General features: G+C 34.9%; 1 protein-coding gene across 1 annotated transcript; it reads left to right on the forward strand.

Moving 5' to 3' along the window:
• Positions 1 to 302: 302 nt before the first annotated feature.
• Rpt2 (26S proteasome regulatory subunit Rpt2) lies at positions 303 to 6,226 on the forward strand. Its single transcript, XM_089641445.1, has 8 exons — positions 303 to 434; positions 549 to 836; positions 1,014 to 1,184; positions 1,895 to 2,209; positions 2,877 to 2,977; positions 3,084 to 3,180; positions 3,952 to 4,161; positions 5,976 to 6,226. Exons 1-8 carry the CDS (start codon positions 432 to 434, stop codon positions 6,108 to 6,110), a joined length of 1,320 nt encoding a protein of 439 aa, XP_089497571.1. The 5' UTR covers positions 303 to 431; the 3' UTR covers positions 6,111 to 6,226.
• The last annotated feature ends 9,466 nt before the right edge of the window (positions 6,227 to 15,692 follow it).

A 15,692-nucleotide genomic window follows, 5' to 3' on the forward strand; every position in this document is an offset into this window, starting at 1 on the left:
AGTAATGTTGATTCAACCGCTCAACCAGGCTACAGACGATCCAATTTGCTTGGCGGTTGGGTGGTTGAATGGTTGTATGGTGGTTGGGTGGTTGAATGGTTGTATGGTGGTTGGGTACTCTGGCGGTACAACCGTTCATCTTGGAAGCCACGTCCCCTCCCGCACACAACGCATCTCTCTGCACGCTTAACTTTTTATTTACATTCAACTCGATAAGATTGATACAGCCGCTCAGCCAAATTGAGTCGTCTGTACGCCCATTATCCGGCTGTACACAATTAATTTTGGTAGTACCATAAGGAAAAAAGGGTCCATAGGCAATTATAGATTAAGTTTATATTGTGAAACTTTCAACGTGTGGCAGCACTGTATTTGTTGGCTAAGTTGAATGACGGTGTAATTTTGTCAAAAAGGAGCATAATAACGCGGTGATGGTAAATACTTCTCCTTCGCTAATAATTTTTTAAAAACAAATATCTCACGGACTATCTCGTATGTTTGTAAGTTAACTCTGCGACGACTATTAATGAATTATTTTATTATCAAAGGGTCAAAATCAATCTGGAGGAGGCTCCGGCGGTGACAAGAAAGATGACAAGGATAAAAAGAAGAAGTACGAGCCTCCAATTCCCACCAGGGTTGGAAAGAAAAAACGCAAGACGAAGGGACCAGATGCAGCTTTGAAGCTGCCTCAAGTAACTCCCCACACTCGGTGTCGCTTGAAGTTGCTGAAGCTTGAAAGGATAAAGGATTATTTGCTTATGGAGGAGGAGTTCATTAGGAATCAAGAAAGGTTGAAACCACAAGAAGAAAAAATCGAAGAAGAGCGCTCCAAGGTGAACAAACTTGTTAATAAACATTATTTATGTCATTCAATGACTTGCTATTAGTAACATAGAAATTTGTCCTTAATTTTTTGCACAAATTTTCACTTCTGACAATGAAAAATGTTGAACTCAAGTATATGTACCTTCGAAGATCTATTGTAAAATATTTGTGTATTTTTATTATAGGTCGATGATTTGAGGGGTACTCCCATGTCCGTGGGCAACTTAGAAGAAATAATCGATGACAATCACGCAATTGTTTCTACATCCGTCGGCAGTGAACATTATGTCAGTATTTTATCTTTCGTGGATAAGGATCAATTGGAGCCTGGTTGCTCCGTATTGTTGAACCACAAAGTAAGTTTTACATTTATGTTTTCGTGAAGTTAATCATACCAAAATAAGTTTACAAATTTTTTATTAGTCACAATTCATCAAATTTCAAAGTTAATATTCTAATTCTGTGAAACAACTGGCCCTCAATATTTTTTTATATCCCAATTTGCGTATTCTCGTAGGCCCAAATAAAAGTCAATTTTGATTTAGTGAAGTGCAAATATGACCAAAAATGTACCTTTTTTTGTTTCTGTACACACCTTGAAAACTGGCTCTTCGGACATTTGATGTAGCCATGTAAAATTAAAAATTGTTTTGCAAACAAACCTTCACACTCTCCTTCCTGCCCAAACGGTACTCACAATGCACATTTGCCATTCTGTTTATGCAGATCTTTATTTTTCTTTCCTGTGATCGGAGAATCACAATGAAACATTTATGTCCTTAACTAATTCATCCTTCAATAACTTTGTAGACGGTCTGCACAACGCAAGTGAGCCATTCTCAATTAGCAAATAATTTATGAAGCAGTCAAAAGGGCAAAATAAAGTGTTTGAAATCAATTGAGATTATAATTATTATTTTCCCATTGATGTTTTAAGTATTGATGGCTGATAGACTAGTCTCTCAGTGTATGGAAGAAGCTAATATTGTACAGGTTCGTGCGGATATAGGAGAATCACAATGAAACCTTTATGACCTTTACTTATCAATATTAAATCTGTTCCCAGGTTCATGCTGTAGTAGGAGTATTAGGTGACGACACCGACCCCATGGTGTCTGTCATGAAACTCGAGAAGGCCCCCCAGGAGACTTACGCAGATATTGGAGGGCTAGACACGCAGATCCAGGAGATCAAGGAGTCTGTGGAGCTGCCCCTGACCCACCCCGAGTACTACGAGGAGATGGGAATTAAGCCTCCCAAAGGGGTGATCCTGTACGGGCCACCTGGAACTGGGAAGACCCTCCTTGCCAAGGCGGTGGCTAACCAGACGTCTGCCACCTTCTTGAGGGTAGTAGGATCAGAACTTATCCAAAAATACTTGGTAAATTACCCTCTTTTTTATTGAAAACATATTTTTGTCTTATAGTATATTATTGTCAACATCATGGTGCTACATCCCAGGGAGGGATTTGACCAATGCTGGCTGTGATCCCTCGCCAATCCTCTTACCACGTAGTCTCTCCATTTCTTCCTCTGTCTACCTCTGGGTCACTTCCACTGGGGCACCCACTGGTATCCTTTCTACACAATCAGTACATTGCAGTCCTTGGGACCGACAAAATTTTACAATGATCTATAAGATTTTCCAGTTCATGATTCATTTCTATGACCGGTCGGTGCCTGAGTTGGCATCGCATTTGGGTCCCACCCCCAGGCATCGTGACTTCAATTTCTCAGCTGGCTAAGTCATCCATCACAATAAAAGCAAAATTTTCCGCTTACTGTGGTGGTAGGAGATTTAAAAATATTGTCAGATTATTCGTAACCTGGGAATATTTGCACAATCGAGCCGTTGTAGTTTACCGGGAGTCATACGAATATTGCTCATCAAGAGCTAGCTCAATTGTACGGCTCGCTCATGAACGACTCATCACTATAAGCACCACTTTTGAGTATATTATTGTAGAATGTTTATTTGGACAACTGGTTATATGGAATTATAACTGCTGTGTTTCATTACTAAACTAACTACCTTCTTTATTTTTCAGGGAGATGGTCCCAAACTGGTCCGTGAACTCTTCAGGGTAGCAGAGGAACACGCTCCTTCCATAGTTTTTATTGACGAAATTGATGCCGTTGGTACTAAACGGTAAGTCAAGCACAATACATCATCATTATCTACTAAATATTCAAAATTATTATTATTGTTGTTTATTTATAAATGCAAATCTTTTATCGACGTCTTCAATTTTCAGATACGATTCTAATTCGGGAGGTGAAAGGGAAATTCAAAGAACTATGTTAGAACTTCTAAACCAATTGGACGGGTTCGACTACAGGGGAGACGTCAAGGTAAGCTTTACTTAGCATTTCTCATCTCCATTTTTTAAATGTTGGTCTATTATTTCAAAGAACAAAAATAATACTAAAACTAAATTTACTATTCAAAAATTCCAAAGTAGTCACAATTTTCTGAGTTCATTTGCATTTCTGGAAATAAAACCCAAGCATCCTAAATATAAGGGTAGAGAAACATTTGAATTAAGTATAGGATGTCATTATTGCATAGTGTTATGGAAACAGATTACTATTTTTCTTTTTACTGTAGGCCAGGGGGGTATGTATAACTCCGATCGAAAATTTGAGGTCATAATATGTTCGCCTAACTATATCCATCAATGAAAAACTCTGAAAATCTATGGAATAAAGTTTTTCATTGGTGTATACATAGTATAATAAGTAGGCTCCGAATGAGAATTTTATTGGCATATCTATGGTTTTTTAGGTCCAATTTGTTTCACACAAAAAGTCCGAAGTTATCAATCTATAGAAGTTCATTTATGCTGTAGGCATAATTCAATTGACTACTAACTGCCATATGGCAGCTTTACAAGACTACTTAATTTGGTTATTGTTAAAATTATTGTAATACGTATCTGTTTTACATAATATAATAAATATATTAAAAGTAATGTAAAAAACATCAGACAAATTATGTTTGTTTTAACTTTTCATATTAAACCAGCATAGTTACTGAGGGGAATTAATTCAGTGAGGATGCTGTATGGAGGGTATTATTATTTAAATTATTTGTGTATATTAATAGTATCTTTGTTATTGTAGGTGATCATGGCTACCAACAGAATTGAGACACTGGACCCCGCCCTGATCCGACCTGGCAGAATTGATCGTAAAATAGAATTCCCACTGCCTGATGAGAAGACCAAGAGGCGCATCTTCACAATTCACACGTCCCGCATGACCCTCTCCACCGACGTCAACCTCTCCGAACTCATCATGGCCAAAGACGACCTCTCCGGCGCTGACATCAAGGTATCTTACTCCCATCCTTGCTTTACTGTCTCATACTTCTTACATCTCACATCCTATCCATTCCCTCGCCTGAAGATACCACTATGTATTCTCTCTTCGAGAGAGAGAGAGAAGAGAGAGCGAGAGCATTAGACAATATTAAACTGCATTCCTAATAAAGGGAGATCTGAAATAGAAAATATACTGATATCAAACACAGACTAAAACAGAATCTACTAAACTGTACTATACAAAAAAACACTCTCTTACTTATTTTAAAATTATAAAAATAAATAAAAATTATACTACATGATATTTGTTCATAATTAACCGCTTCTGTGCCAAGAGCGAGTTTACTCGCATTCTTGGCCGTGCCCAGCAGGCCAGCCATAGAAAAATAGCGAGTTTACTCGCTCTTCTTTGAGCCTCTGTATCATACATAATGTCCCGTTTTTTTTTTTTTTTTTTTTTTTTTTTTTTTTTTTCTTGAATATTGAATAAATTTGGTAAGTCATTTAAATATCCTTTCAAGGTGTAATGTTGTTAATTTATAAAAATAAGATTTAAAAATGATTTATTTCGATTAAAAATTCACGGCCTGCTGTGCACATCTACACTTCTACCTACTGGCATTCAAAAGGTTAAATTCATATGTAATATTAATTTTCTTATAATTAAATTATAATATGTAAATAAAATCCTCAGCATGGGAGATCCCAGTGAGGATATCATAATCTCTATATTTTACTAAGAAAAGAAGACAATAAATCATATTATTATTATTATTCCGGTGCACTCAACACCACATACAAAATATTGCAAGATTAGTAAAAATTATAATCTTACTATAAATATTATAAGAATTCGTATTATTGTAATTCAAAGTTGAAATTCCCAATCTTGCTGGTTCATTTTAGTACAATTATAATTTGAATGGGCTGCATTAGGAAGATTGTAAGATGCTGATGATTTCTCACAATTTTACTGGTTTTCATTTCGATACCTGGTCAAATTATAATTTTACGAACTGTGGTTAGTGAGATTGCACAAAACGAATAGTGTGCGATGATTGGTCGATGGATTAATGTTGGTTTGGCGTCACGCGAAATCAGTCAATCACTGCAAGCTTTACCCGCGCTTCCGCTTAAGTACAATCTTACTAAACAGTCAGTAAAATTGTAAAATAAAATTACAATTTTACTGACTGTGGTGATCCCCAGATTCCTTTTCTATCCACCTCGCAAACCTTTCCCCCCCCCCCTTCCTTTCCTTAAAAACACCATCCCCAAAGATGACATAGGCTCCGAGGGAAATTATTTTCTTCAGAGCCTTTTGCGAGGGGCTAACGTAAAAAAATGATTTACTCTGCCACTTTCTCTTAGGGGCTGACAAGAAATTTCAATAAATTAAAAGATATTTTTGTTAAAGGCAATATGTAGAAAAAACCAAACTTCAACGCGGATCCATTAAAACCAAAGATATTAGAAGAACGAGATGTGCTATGCGCAGTTCGTACTGAGTGGAATTGTTTTGCCGAGTGTCGCCGGTTTTGTTCACCAATACTACTGCACACCTTCGCTTGCGCTAAGGTATCAGCACTAATACATAGAACAGATTTCTGTGCGTACACGTCCCGATACCGTTCAAAGTACCCTAATTAGGTAGTACTCCGGCTACGGTCCGGCGGCCAACATAGCATATCTCGTTCTTCTAATATCTTTGATTAAAACACATACAACGTGTCAAAACATTAAGCACATTGGGATGCATTGAGTTAAAGTTTTAGTGTTTTGTCATAAAACTATTTTATTAATTTATTATGTGATTAACTCCAGGCTATCTGCACGGAGGCTGGCCTCATGGCTCTCCGTGAGCGCAGGATGAAGGTGACCAACGAGGACTTCAAGAAGTCAAAGGAGAGTGTACTGTATCGCAAGAAGGAAGGAACTCCCGAAGGACTGTATCTGTAAACGTCTACTCAAATTCAGTTGGAGGCTGTACTAATTTTTACGTGTAATTTTGAAGATAACACATTTATAATAAATAATAATATTATTTTCAATAAAGTTTTTTTTAATGTAAAAAATAATTGTAATGAAATCTTTTCAATATCCTGTAAAACCAACCACTCTTCAAATCCTGACATATTCTTATTCTAAAATACATAAAACAACAACTTTAGTAATACCAGAGAGAGGTCCTCTTACTTCTTCTTGTATGAAAACAAAAGACAAGATACTAGAACGCAGTGTTCCCGAACTCAAAAATTCAAAATCGGGAGAATTTACGCCTAAAAATCGGGAGATTTTCTTAGAAATCGGGAGATCACTAGAATTATTTTAACAAAATTTCTCCTTTGTCAATAATACGAATCCCTTTTATTATTCCGAAGCATAACCTTAACAACTAACGAAAAAACCCATAAGCAGCGCCGTCAATATGATTATTGTAGATGTTGCCCGTGGAATAACGCAATTTGCCCTAACGTTTAACGGGGACTTATTTTACGTCTGGCAACTCGGTGCAAATTTTTGTGAAACATCGACCTTGGACTGTCACCTGTCACTGCGAGACGTCAAAAATCATGTAATACCTACTTACTTTTAAAAGTGAGCGACATTCATACAAGTAACGACCTTCGTCATCGGGATGTGTACAATTAAATGAAACGAAAAAATTTATGAATTTTAATTTTATTTAGGAACCAATCAACCACCTCATGGGCTTTTTCAAAACACCTGTCACCTGGCGACAGATGCTTGATAACGGTAGGTACACTGTTTAGTAATCCTTAATCCTTTATTAAGAAATACCTACAAATATCTCAGTTGAATCATCAAAAACAAAAAGAAAGTGCATGGGCCAAATTAAAATTCTTAATGAAATTATACAGAAATTGTTATAAATGGAGTTATATTAGATTAAAATTAAACCTTTACAAGCATGCTGAGTGTATACAAAAGACAATTGTGCAGTAGAATCTCTTATCTGGGAAGAATCCTTCAAAAATTATCCCAAAAAGCTGTGAGCGCAGTATACAACTCCGCATTTCTATCACTGCTCAACAATCCTTTTTTTTGTACGATGTACAAAGTAAAACAAAGATATCAAAAACAATAATATTTATACAAAAAAAAAAATAATAAACAATGTGTTACCAAAATAATAATGATAATGAAAACATATTACAAAACAATATCATAACTATAAGGAATAAAAAATAATAATGTGCTGCCGGAAAGCATAAAAATAATACCCATCAATAGGGTCCTTCCACATAGAAAGCGGGAAAAGCAGTTAATAATTAATAACGTTCATAGCTTCTTTCAATTTGTTCCTCCTGTTATATTTTATTAGATTAAATTTAATTACAATAAAAATACTCCTCGCCGAAGGAGGTCCGTTTCAAATTTTACTTTTTCCCGCGAGTAACTAAAAAAGACAAGCGAGTTGAAACATGTGTTCACACGGGGTGATTCGGTGAAAAACTCGAACGACAAGTAAAACCAAAATGGCGATGGTCGTACTCGAACGTCAAAAGTAGACGGGCTTTCAACTTTTGCTAGGCAACAAAAAAGTTGATAACTTTGTTGACAGAGTGTTCACACGTGGCGATTAGCTTTCAATTGTCCAACCAACAAAAGTTGACCGACAAAAGTCGCCCCGTGTGAACCGCGTATAATAGAGATATGCTTAGATTGCAGTATTTTGTAAATATTCTGGTCAATTCCCGAATCCGGGGAATTTTTTAGTTTTTTTTTTTTAACCACAGACAATTATTTGCCTGTTGTGCGGACCATAAACAAAGAATCGACGAGAAACGATAAATCGCTGAGAACACCGAAAAATCGGTAGATTTTGGTGCCATTTCGGTAGATCGGGAGATGAAGTGAAAAATCGGTAGATCTCCCGAAAAATCGGGAGCTTCGGTAACACTGCTAGAACGATGATGTCACGTACGACCTCTTTCTGGGACTACGATAAACTAAGATATCGGAACATTTTCAAAATGTATAATATACATGATATTATGTTCCAATATCATATTTATGCCGTCTCAATCTTAACAGCTAAAATGCTATATGTAAAAAACAATTCATCATAGAATTAATGGTGACCGGATAAATCATCAAAATAATAATTCATCACATCTTTAAAAAGTTATATAAAGTCATGGAAAGTGATGAAACAAAAACTTTATTAACTGGGTTAGGTTAGGTTTATTTTTTTTTTTCATCGTTTTTAATGACTTTAAATCACTTTTTAAAGGTGTGTTGAGTTATCGTGGAACCAGAATTAATATACATTCACACACAATAAGGATCTCCAGTGAAAAATATTGTAACATATATCCAGATGTTTTATTATAATATATGTAAAACTTATAAATCTTTAATTAAAAACGATTAAAACACCATTACAATAAAATGCACTGTTTGGTTGGTACGAATCTGCTGATGCCATTAGTCACGGAACTCAATTCACAAGTCAACATTTCACTGTGGTTTTGTGTGAATATTGAGCCAATGAAACTCCAGTTTTGTTTGTATTTAAAAGATTTCATTGTTATTGTTTAAAATTGTTGCACTCAGATAATCTTCCCATAGTTGATACGGAGATGGTTATTTTATTCTTTAAGGGGGTATTTCACTATGTCGGGCTAAATATCTGAAAAGCTATCCGTTGGCTGGCTTTAAAGTTCAGAATAACTTCGTTATTCAACGGCGACCGTTTCACCATTGTTTCGAACTTCCGGATAGATAACACTCGAAAAAGTCTGGCAACATCGCAAAATGTTTGCAGTTTCTCCATCTACTGCCACGGCTGTCATGCGTCACAGTCCGCACACCGCGAAGTGTGCATTTTTTTGGTTATGTTATGTTGATTATCAGGTCATTTTAGATAGATTCGTGTCGAATTAATACATTGTTTCTTATTTTGAACACAATCAAATAATTCAGGATGGATCATACAAGCATTCAAATTCATTCTACAAAATTCGACTCACTTCTCAGCTGTTAAACTCGGAATGTTTTGACGCCATCTTTGATTCGAGGAATAGCGCCTAACGTGAAGTTCGAGCACTGATTAGTCAAATCTAACTTTAACCCGAGCGTTAGCGTTATTCAGATATAGTGAAAACGAAAAAATGACTAATCCGCGGATCAGTGCTTGGTCAGAACATAATCAGAGATAGTGAAAACCCCCCTAAGTATATATGTACTGACTGTAACCGATTACCGAGTTATAGGGTAAACAGATGATAAAATCAGAAAGATTTCAAAAGTTTTGAATTTCAACTAACTTTGGGATTCAACATTTTCTACGGCGCAATGGTGTCAGCTCTGCTCATAATTGTTTTTATGTCTACAAGGCATTCTATTTACCTAATTAATAAAAAAAAATCAAGCAGATATCTCAATAATTCATGTTTCTGTTACCAATAATCTCAATGTAAGTCAAGGTTTCACAATGAAAAAAATCATAACTCGAAAACTACAAAAATCACAGAACATACATGGGGTGATTTGGGTACCCCTGGGGGTGTTCTACCTCTGAACTTTCGCTTGATACTATTTTTTGGAACACCCTGTATGTAAATTGTTTATCAAATGCGGTCACAGATGTATTTTTGCACTTTGGTAGTATACAATAACAGTGGTGCTGAGATGCTGTCATACCTATTGTTTTTTCAGTATTAAAAAGGGTTAAACTTAAGAATAATAATGTCATGAAATAAAATTTGTGCTTTTTGTGACTGGTGACGTTGCACAGACAACCAAAGATTTGATGTGATTTCTGGGGTTCCAAAAAATAAACCTTTGAAAATTATTTTAACTACAGGGTTTTACAATAAGAGGTGTTATTTTGATATTCAATCGTAAAAGATCAATGGTTTCGTTGCTTGTGTGGCACGTTGCGCCGTCTTGTTGAAAGTAAACGTTGTCCAGATCAATACCATCCAATTCCGGCCATAAAAAATCATTAATCATCTCTCGATAGCGCAATCCATTCACCGTAACTGTTGCTCCAGCCTCATTTTCGAAAAAGTAAGGTCCAATGACTCCGCTGAACCATAAACCGCACCAAACAGTCACACGTTGAGAATCGAGAGGCTTTTCAACAATAACTCTTGGGTTTTCCGAGCCCCAGATGCGACAATTTTGCTTGTTGACGAAGCCACCAAGGTGGAAATGGGCCTCATCACTCAAGATGATTTGCATTTGATTCACTCAAGTGAATTTAAATAATTTCAATGCGTTGTTGAAGCGTGTATCGTTCCATTTTTATCAATGGCGTAGTTTCTACTTGTCAAATGTCAAAAAAATGACAGCTTCAAAAGTAACTTCTACCGAAATAGCGGGCTATTCAAAATAACAACTCTTATTGGAAAACTCTGTATTAAAATAAACTACATCAATAAAAAATACTAGTATTTAAGTTAGAAGGTCATTAATGATTAAAAAAAAAGGGACTGGATTCCTCATATCTGAATTAAAAGTTGGTTCAACATGCTGCATTACATTTGCAATAATTATTCTAATCCTAAATAATAATTGAAATCTGTTTGATATTGTGAGTGTAATTTTGATTTGACATCTTGATGGTGTTTTTCCTGAACGTCTGAAGCTTCTTTGATGGTTTTATTGAGTAAATCACTGTCGATACATATTCTGCAATTTCCTGTTGTAGGTTTACTTAATTTGTTAGTACTTTCATTTGGTTGGGCTTCCTTTGGTGAATTAATTATTGATCTAGAAAAATTAATAAAAATGCAATTAAAAGACTAATATTTCATCACTAGCTGTACCCCGCCACGCATTGCTGTGGCCCAGTCTGTCTGTGTAGATAGAGAAACAATAGCGCTTGTTGCTCTTACAGGTAGTGGTCTTGTAGGTGTGTTGGATTGTCATTTTGATGAGAGTGTGTGAGTACCAAAGACGCACTCACACACTTGCAAGTTTTGTTGGGATTTTTCTCTACAGATTATTTTTTTAGCTGGTATCAATGGAAAGCACTGTTTACTTTTACAAAGTTACTTGACGAGTAGTTACTCAACAATTTACTTATAGATGGCGAAATAGCTCTGTATTCTACTCATATAAACACCGATTAGCGGGGCTATATAGACTATTCTATATTATTAATTTCAATTATCAAATAAAATTATTTATTTGCATACCGTGATATGCCATGATAGATTCCAAGGTCAAATCCTATTTGAAAGCCATGTTGATAGCCAGTATCAAAACTTTCTTGGAATTTGGATTCTCGCCCAACATTTATTCCATCTCTATAACCAGCCTGAAAAAAAATCTAAAATTAGTAATTTTGTGGAAGATTATTAAAAAAAAACGGTCTATGGAAAACTCTTAGATAGCTACAAATTATTTAAATAATACTTCGTTTCAACTTTTTTTTTTAACATTATTACTGGCTTTCACCCTTCAAGGGTGTTCTTGGCCATCATTTAAAATTATTGAGAAATGAAAGGTGAATTTAAATATTAATTTTATTTAAATGGGCAAATTTCAAAATTATAATGAAAATTGGAGTCGAGTTCAGACTTAGAAGAGATGAGATGTTGAATGGAGGGGAGGCAATTTTAGATAAGGCTTGATAGAAGATAGGATATTTGTTTAGAGAGGGACAACCAACTACAACTTAATTATGAAAAAAAAAGGAACAACTATTTATGTCGAGGGAGATTTTATTGTTTAATCAAAGTTCAAAATTTCCCCCGACAAAACATCTTTTCCGCCATGTTGGTTATTGTTAGCACGAAGCGATGTTTGTCGAAAAGTTCCGCTTCAATCTAAATACGCAAAAATTATTTAAGTAACCCAAACTAAGAAACTATTTTGCGCATGTTTTTCCATTTCCCTCGAAGTAAATAGTTGTATCTTGGATAAACTTGTCGAATTCCGCTGCATGTTTAATATGTAAAAAAAATTATATATAGCACTTGGTTTCAACTAAACTACTACAATAAATAAGTATTTATGTCGTGGGAGTTAAAGTTCCATTTTTTCTCAATAAAAGTTAAGTTTGAAGGTTAGGAAATACGTATAAATGATTAAAATAACCCAAACGAACACCCTAAAAACATATTTTGTACATGTTTACTTAAACCCCCGACTTAAATAGTTTTCTCCATTAGATGCTCCTGTGTATACTTCAATAATTTGTGCATATTTAGCAATAAGCTGAATGAGGAAACTTTACCCTATCCATAATTAGAGGCGCTACTACGTACTAATATCTCGTCAAAACTTGTTCCACTATTATAACGCGATAAGCGGTGCGTGTAGAACGGATTCGGTAGTTTTAGTTAGAGAGTTGGAGGTAAAAACTTAACCAATTTTTTCGCTTCATGTCTCATCTAAAAGTAGTATGACCCTATCTTAAATTGAATGTGCCAATTTAGTTCTTCGATCATAAAATGTTTGCATATAATATTGAATCGATTTTTTTTTACAATTAGAGGGACAATTTTTTGGGGATAAAATATGATAGCATTACATTTTCAGCAACTTTCGTCATTTTAGACCAGTCGTGAACGGAAACGTCATCTTCACCATTTTTATCGACAGCCATTGCGAGAAAACTAAAGTAAGGAAATCACTAAATTCCAATAGTATTATAAAATTAACGGCAAAAAATCTTATTTGAAATAAATGTGGCGCAAACGTCAAAATACGTCATTTGACATGGGATATGCCATAGAAGTCATAAGTTAGGTCCATAGATAAACCACTATCATAGGTTCATGGATATTTCCGTTCGTGAGTTAGTGATGAGAATGATCGAAATATTTTGGTCATTTGTGATTCATTGAATAATCGATTAAAGTTCAGCGGGAGAAATAAATGCGGTTAGGGGTCAAGATAAATAATGTTTTATGTATTTATTGTCACTTCACAATTATTGACATCATCTTTTTATTGTAACATGATATTTTTATGTAACATGATATTTTTATGTAACATTATTTATATGGAAGAAAAAAATAAAAGATTTAAAAAATAATCAAATCAAATCATTAATGAAAGTATGTCACTTTGGTAGTATTAAAAAAGATAGAATAGTATATACTGGAACCAAACACAAGCGAACATTTAAGCCATGGACGCATTGTGCTACCCCCTATTTCACGTAATTCCATTCAGTAACCCTGTCCTTTTAATAAGTTCACCAGGGTTGTAATTAAGCTATTTTGTTATATCTCCTGCTTCCTTGTTCCCACCATTGGCATGAAATTGGTACCGTGGGCGGATTGTAGTCTCGTCTCTGCAAACTTTAAAGCCACAGAGTATATCGCACTGATGCTTTCTTGGGTGGTGGATTGAAATCATAAACAGCTTCAAAACATATGAAAACAGATACTTGTCTGCGAATGGTATAATGGTAATCTGTGTAAACCCCATAAATTTGTATATAAGATAAAAATGGAGACTAAATTTGTACATAAGATAAAATGACGCTTTACTCTCTTTCCACAAAGGTAGACCAATACCAGATATAACTGTATGTTTTAAACACCATCACACATTAGCATTATATTTTTTTATTTTATTTTTAACTTCCGTACACTTGGGATTCGAACCGCCGATCCAAGCCCTCAGCCGGACCATGAATCATGGGAAAAGAACGAACCATAACATAACATAGAACAATCGCATTTGTAAAGTAGATTATTGTTAATGATGACCATAATCGAAACGTTTATTAAAAACGTGTGCAAAATATATGTGTTTCTACGAAAAAAGGTTGTTTATTTTCTTTAATAAATTTATAATTAAAACATGTTTCAGCAATCATTACTATTATTATCAATCAATTATAATTATTTGTACCTAATCGCTACACTTTTAGGCATAACTTATGAAAATTTCACTTCGTTTCAACAATGACTACAAGAAACAACTATTTACATGGATGAAACCGGTCGGTGGCCGAGTTGACATCGCGCTTGGGTCCCACTCGGGCGTAGTGTGTTCAATTCCTCGGCTGGCTAAGTCCTCCATTACAACACAAGCAACATTTTCAGCTTACTGTGGGTGGTAGTAGAAGATTTTCAAATATTGTCAGGTTATTCGTAACCCGGGAATGTTTATATTTCTTTTAAAAATTAAAATTTAAAATAGATTATTAGGCTCTTAGTGTGGGAAAGTTAATAATTTATACGTATTTAGATTGAAACGAAACTTTCGCGAAATCAAAATATTATTACAATTTTTTTCCGAAATGGCAGCAAAGGAATCGTTTTATTACGTAACATTTGAACTTTGAATAAAAATGGAATTGTATTACATCTGTTAGCATGACTCCCGACGTAAATAGTTGTTTCTTGAAGTATTTGTTTCATTTTCCAATGAAGTAATTAAACCATGGAACTATGATTGGACCCTTTACCCTCCTGATATCCTGTATATGCCAATGAGACTTTTACGTAACAATTGAATGTGTATATACTTTGATCTAACTGTGTAAACGTACGTAAAAAAAGAGACAATTAGTAGAGAAAATAGAAGAAATAAAAAACGTTGAAAAATGAATGAGCTAAATGACGAAGGACTACCCATGACACGTGTAAATCACAAGTTTATATTGGGCGTTATGATTAATAAAAAAGGCTTATTTTGAAATTTTCAACTACTATAAATAAAGTTAACTGATTTGGCCCATTACTATTTGATGGGGTTGAAATGAACACATAGAAAGATTATAAAATGTCTATTTTAGCAATGTTTGAATACATATGTGAAAGGTAGGACCGTCTTTCTTCTTCATTTTCTTCACATAACTTTTCTTTCACACTTCAACTTTCAACTGCGCAGTAGACTATTTTTCTATACTATATCAAAATTTTACTAGGAGCTCAATACGCGACCGGTGTGTAACAGCTAATGCCAGCCGTCTCCGTAAAATTCTTCAAAAGGCGTACTTGGAGTGCACGGGCACACTTCACATGCAGTGGCGACTCGAGATTTTTGGGTGTACTAGAGTGCTAATATTACAAAAAAATTGAATTATTAAATATGTTTTTGGAGCTGAAAACAATTTTATATTTTTTTCATGAAAATTCGATTTTTGTATGAAGATTTTCAGGATATTTCAGTTTGGCCGTGCGCTGAACGGATTTCCTGAAAATGTCACAAAAAAGAATTTTCGAAAAATCAGTTATAACAACATCATTAATGCCATTTGTTGTAATATTAGCACGAGCCATCACTTTTCACACGCTCAAATATACATACTATTAGAATGAAACTGTAGGCGGATAAACATTTTCGTCCTAGTCTGGAATCCTGGTGTACTGGGAATCCAACAAGTAAGAATAATATTTTTTTGTTTCAACGTATCATGCCCACCTTATAATGGTATGAAATATAGCCACATACATATAGTTATAGGTACACACTAGCTATTGGCACAATCGATGATTTACTCGATCTTTTTGACCATCGAAATATTTCGATTCATTGTCATGGAGAAATCGATTCCGTCAAAAATCATCACGGAATCGAATCACAGCCGTCACGTCATTG

The sequence above is a fragment of the Hesperophylax consimilis genome, chromosome 16 (genome assembly GCF_061612785.1).
Source record: "Hesperophylax consimilis isolate HC1 chromosome 16, BYU_Hcon_1.0, whole genome shotgun sequence".
Classification (NCBI taxonomy): domain Eukaryota; kingdom Metazoa; phylum Arthropoda; class Insecta; order Trichoptera; family Limnephilidae; genus Hesperophylax; species Hesperophylax consimilis.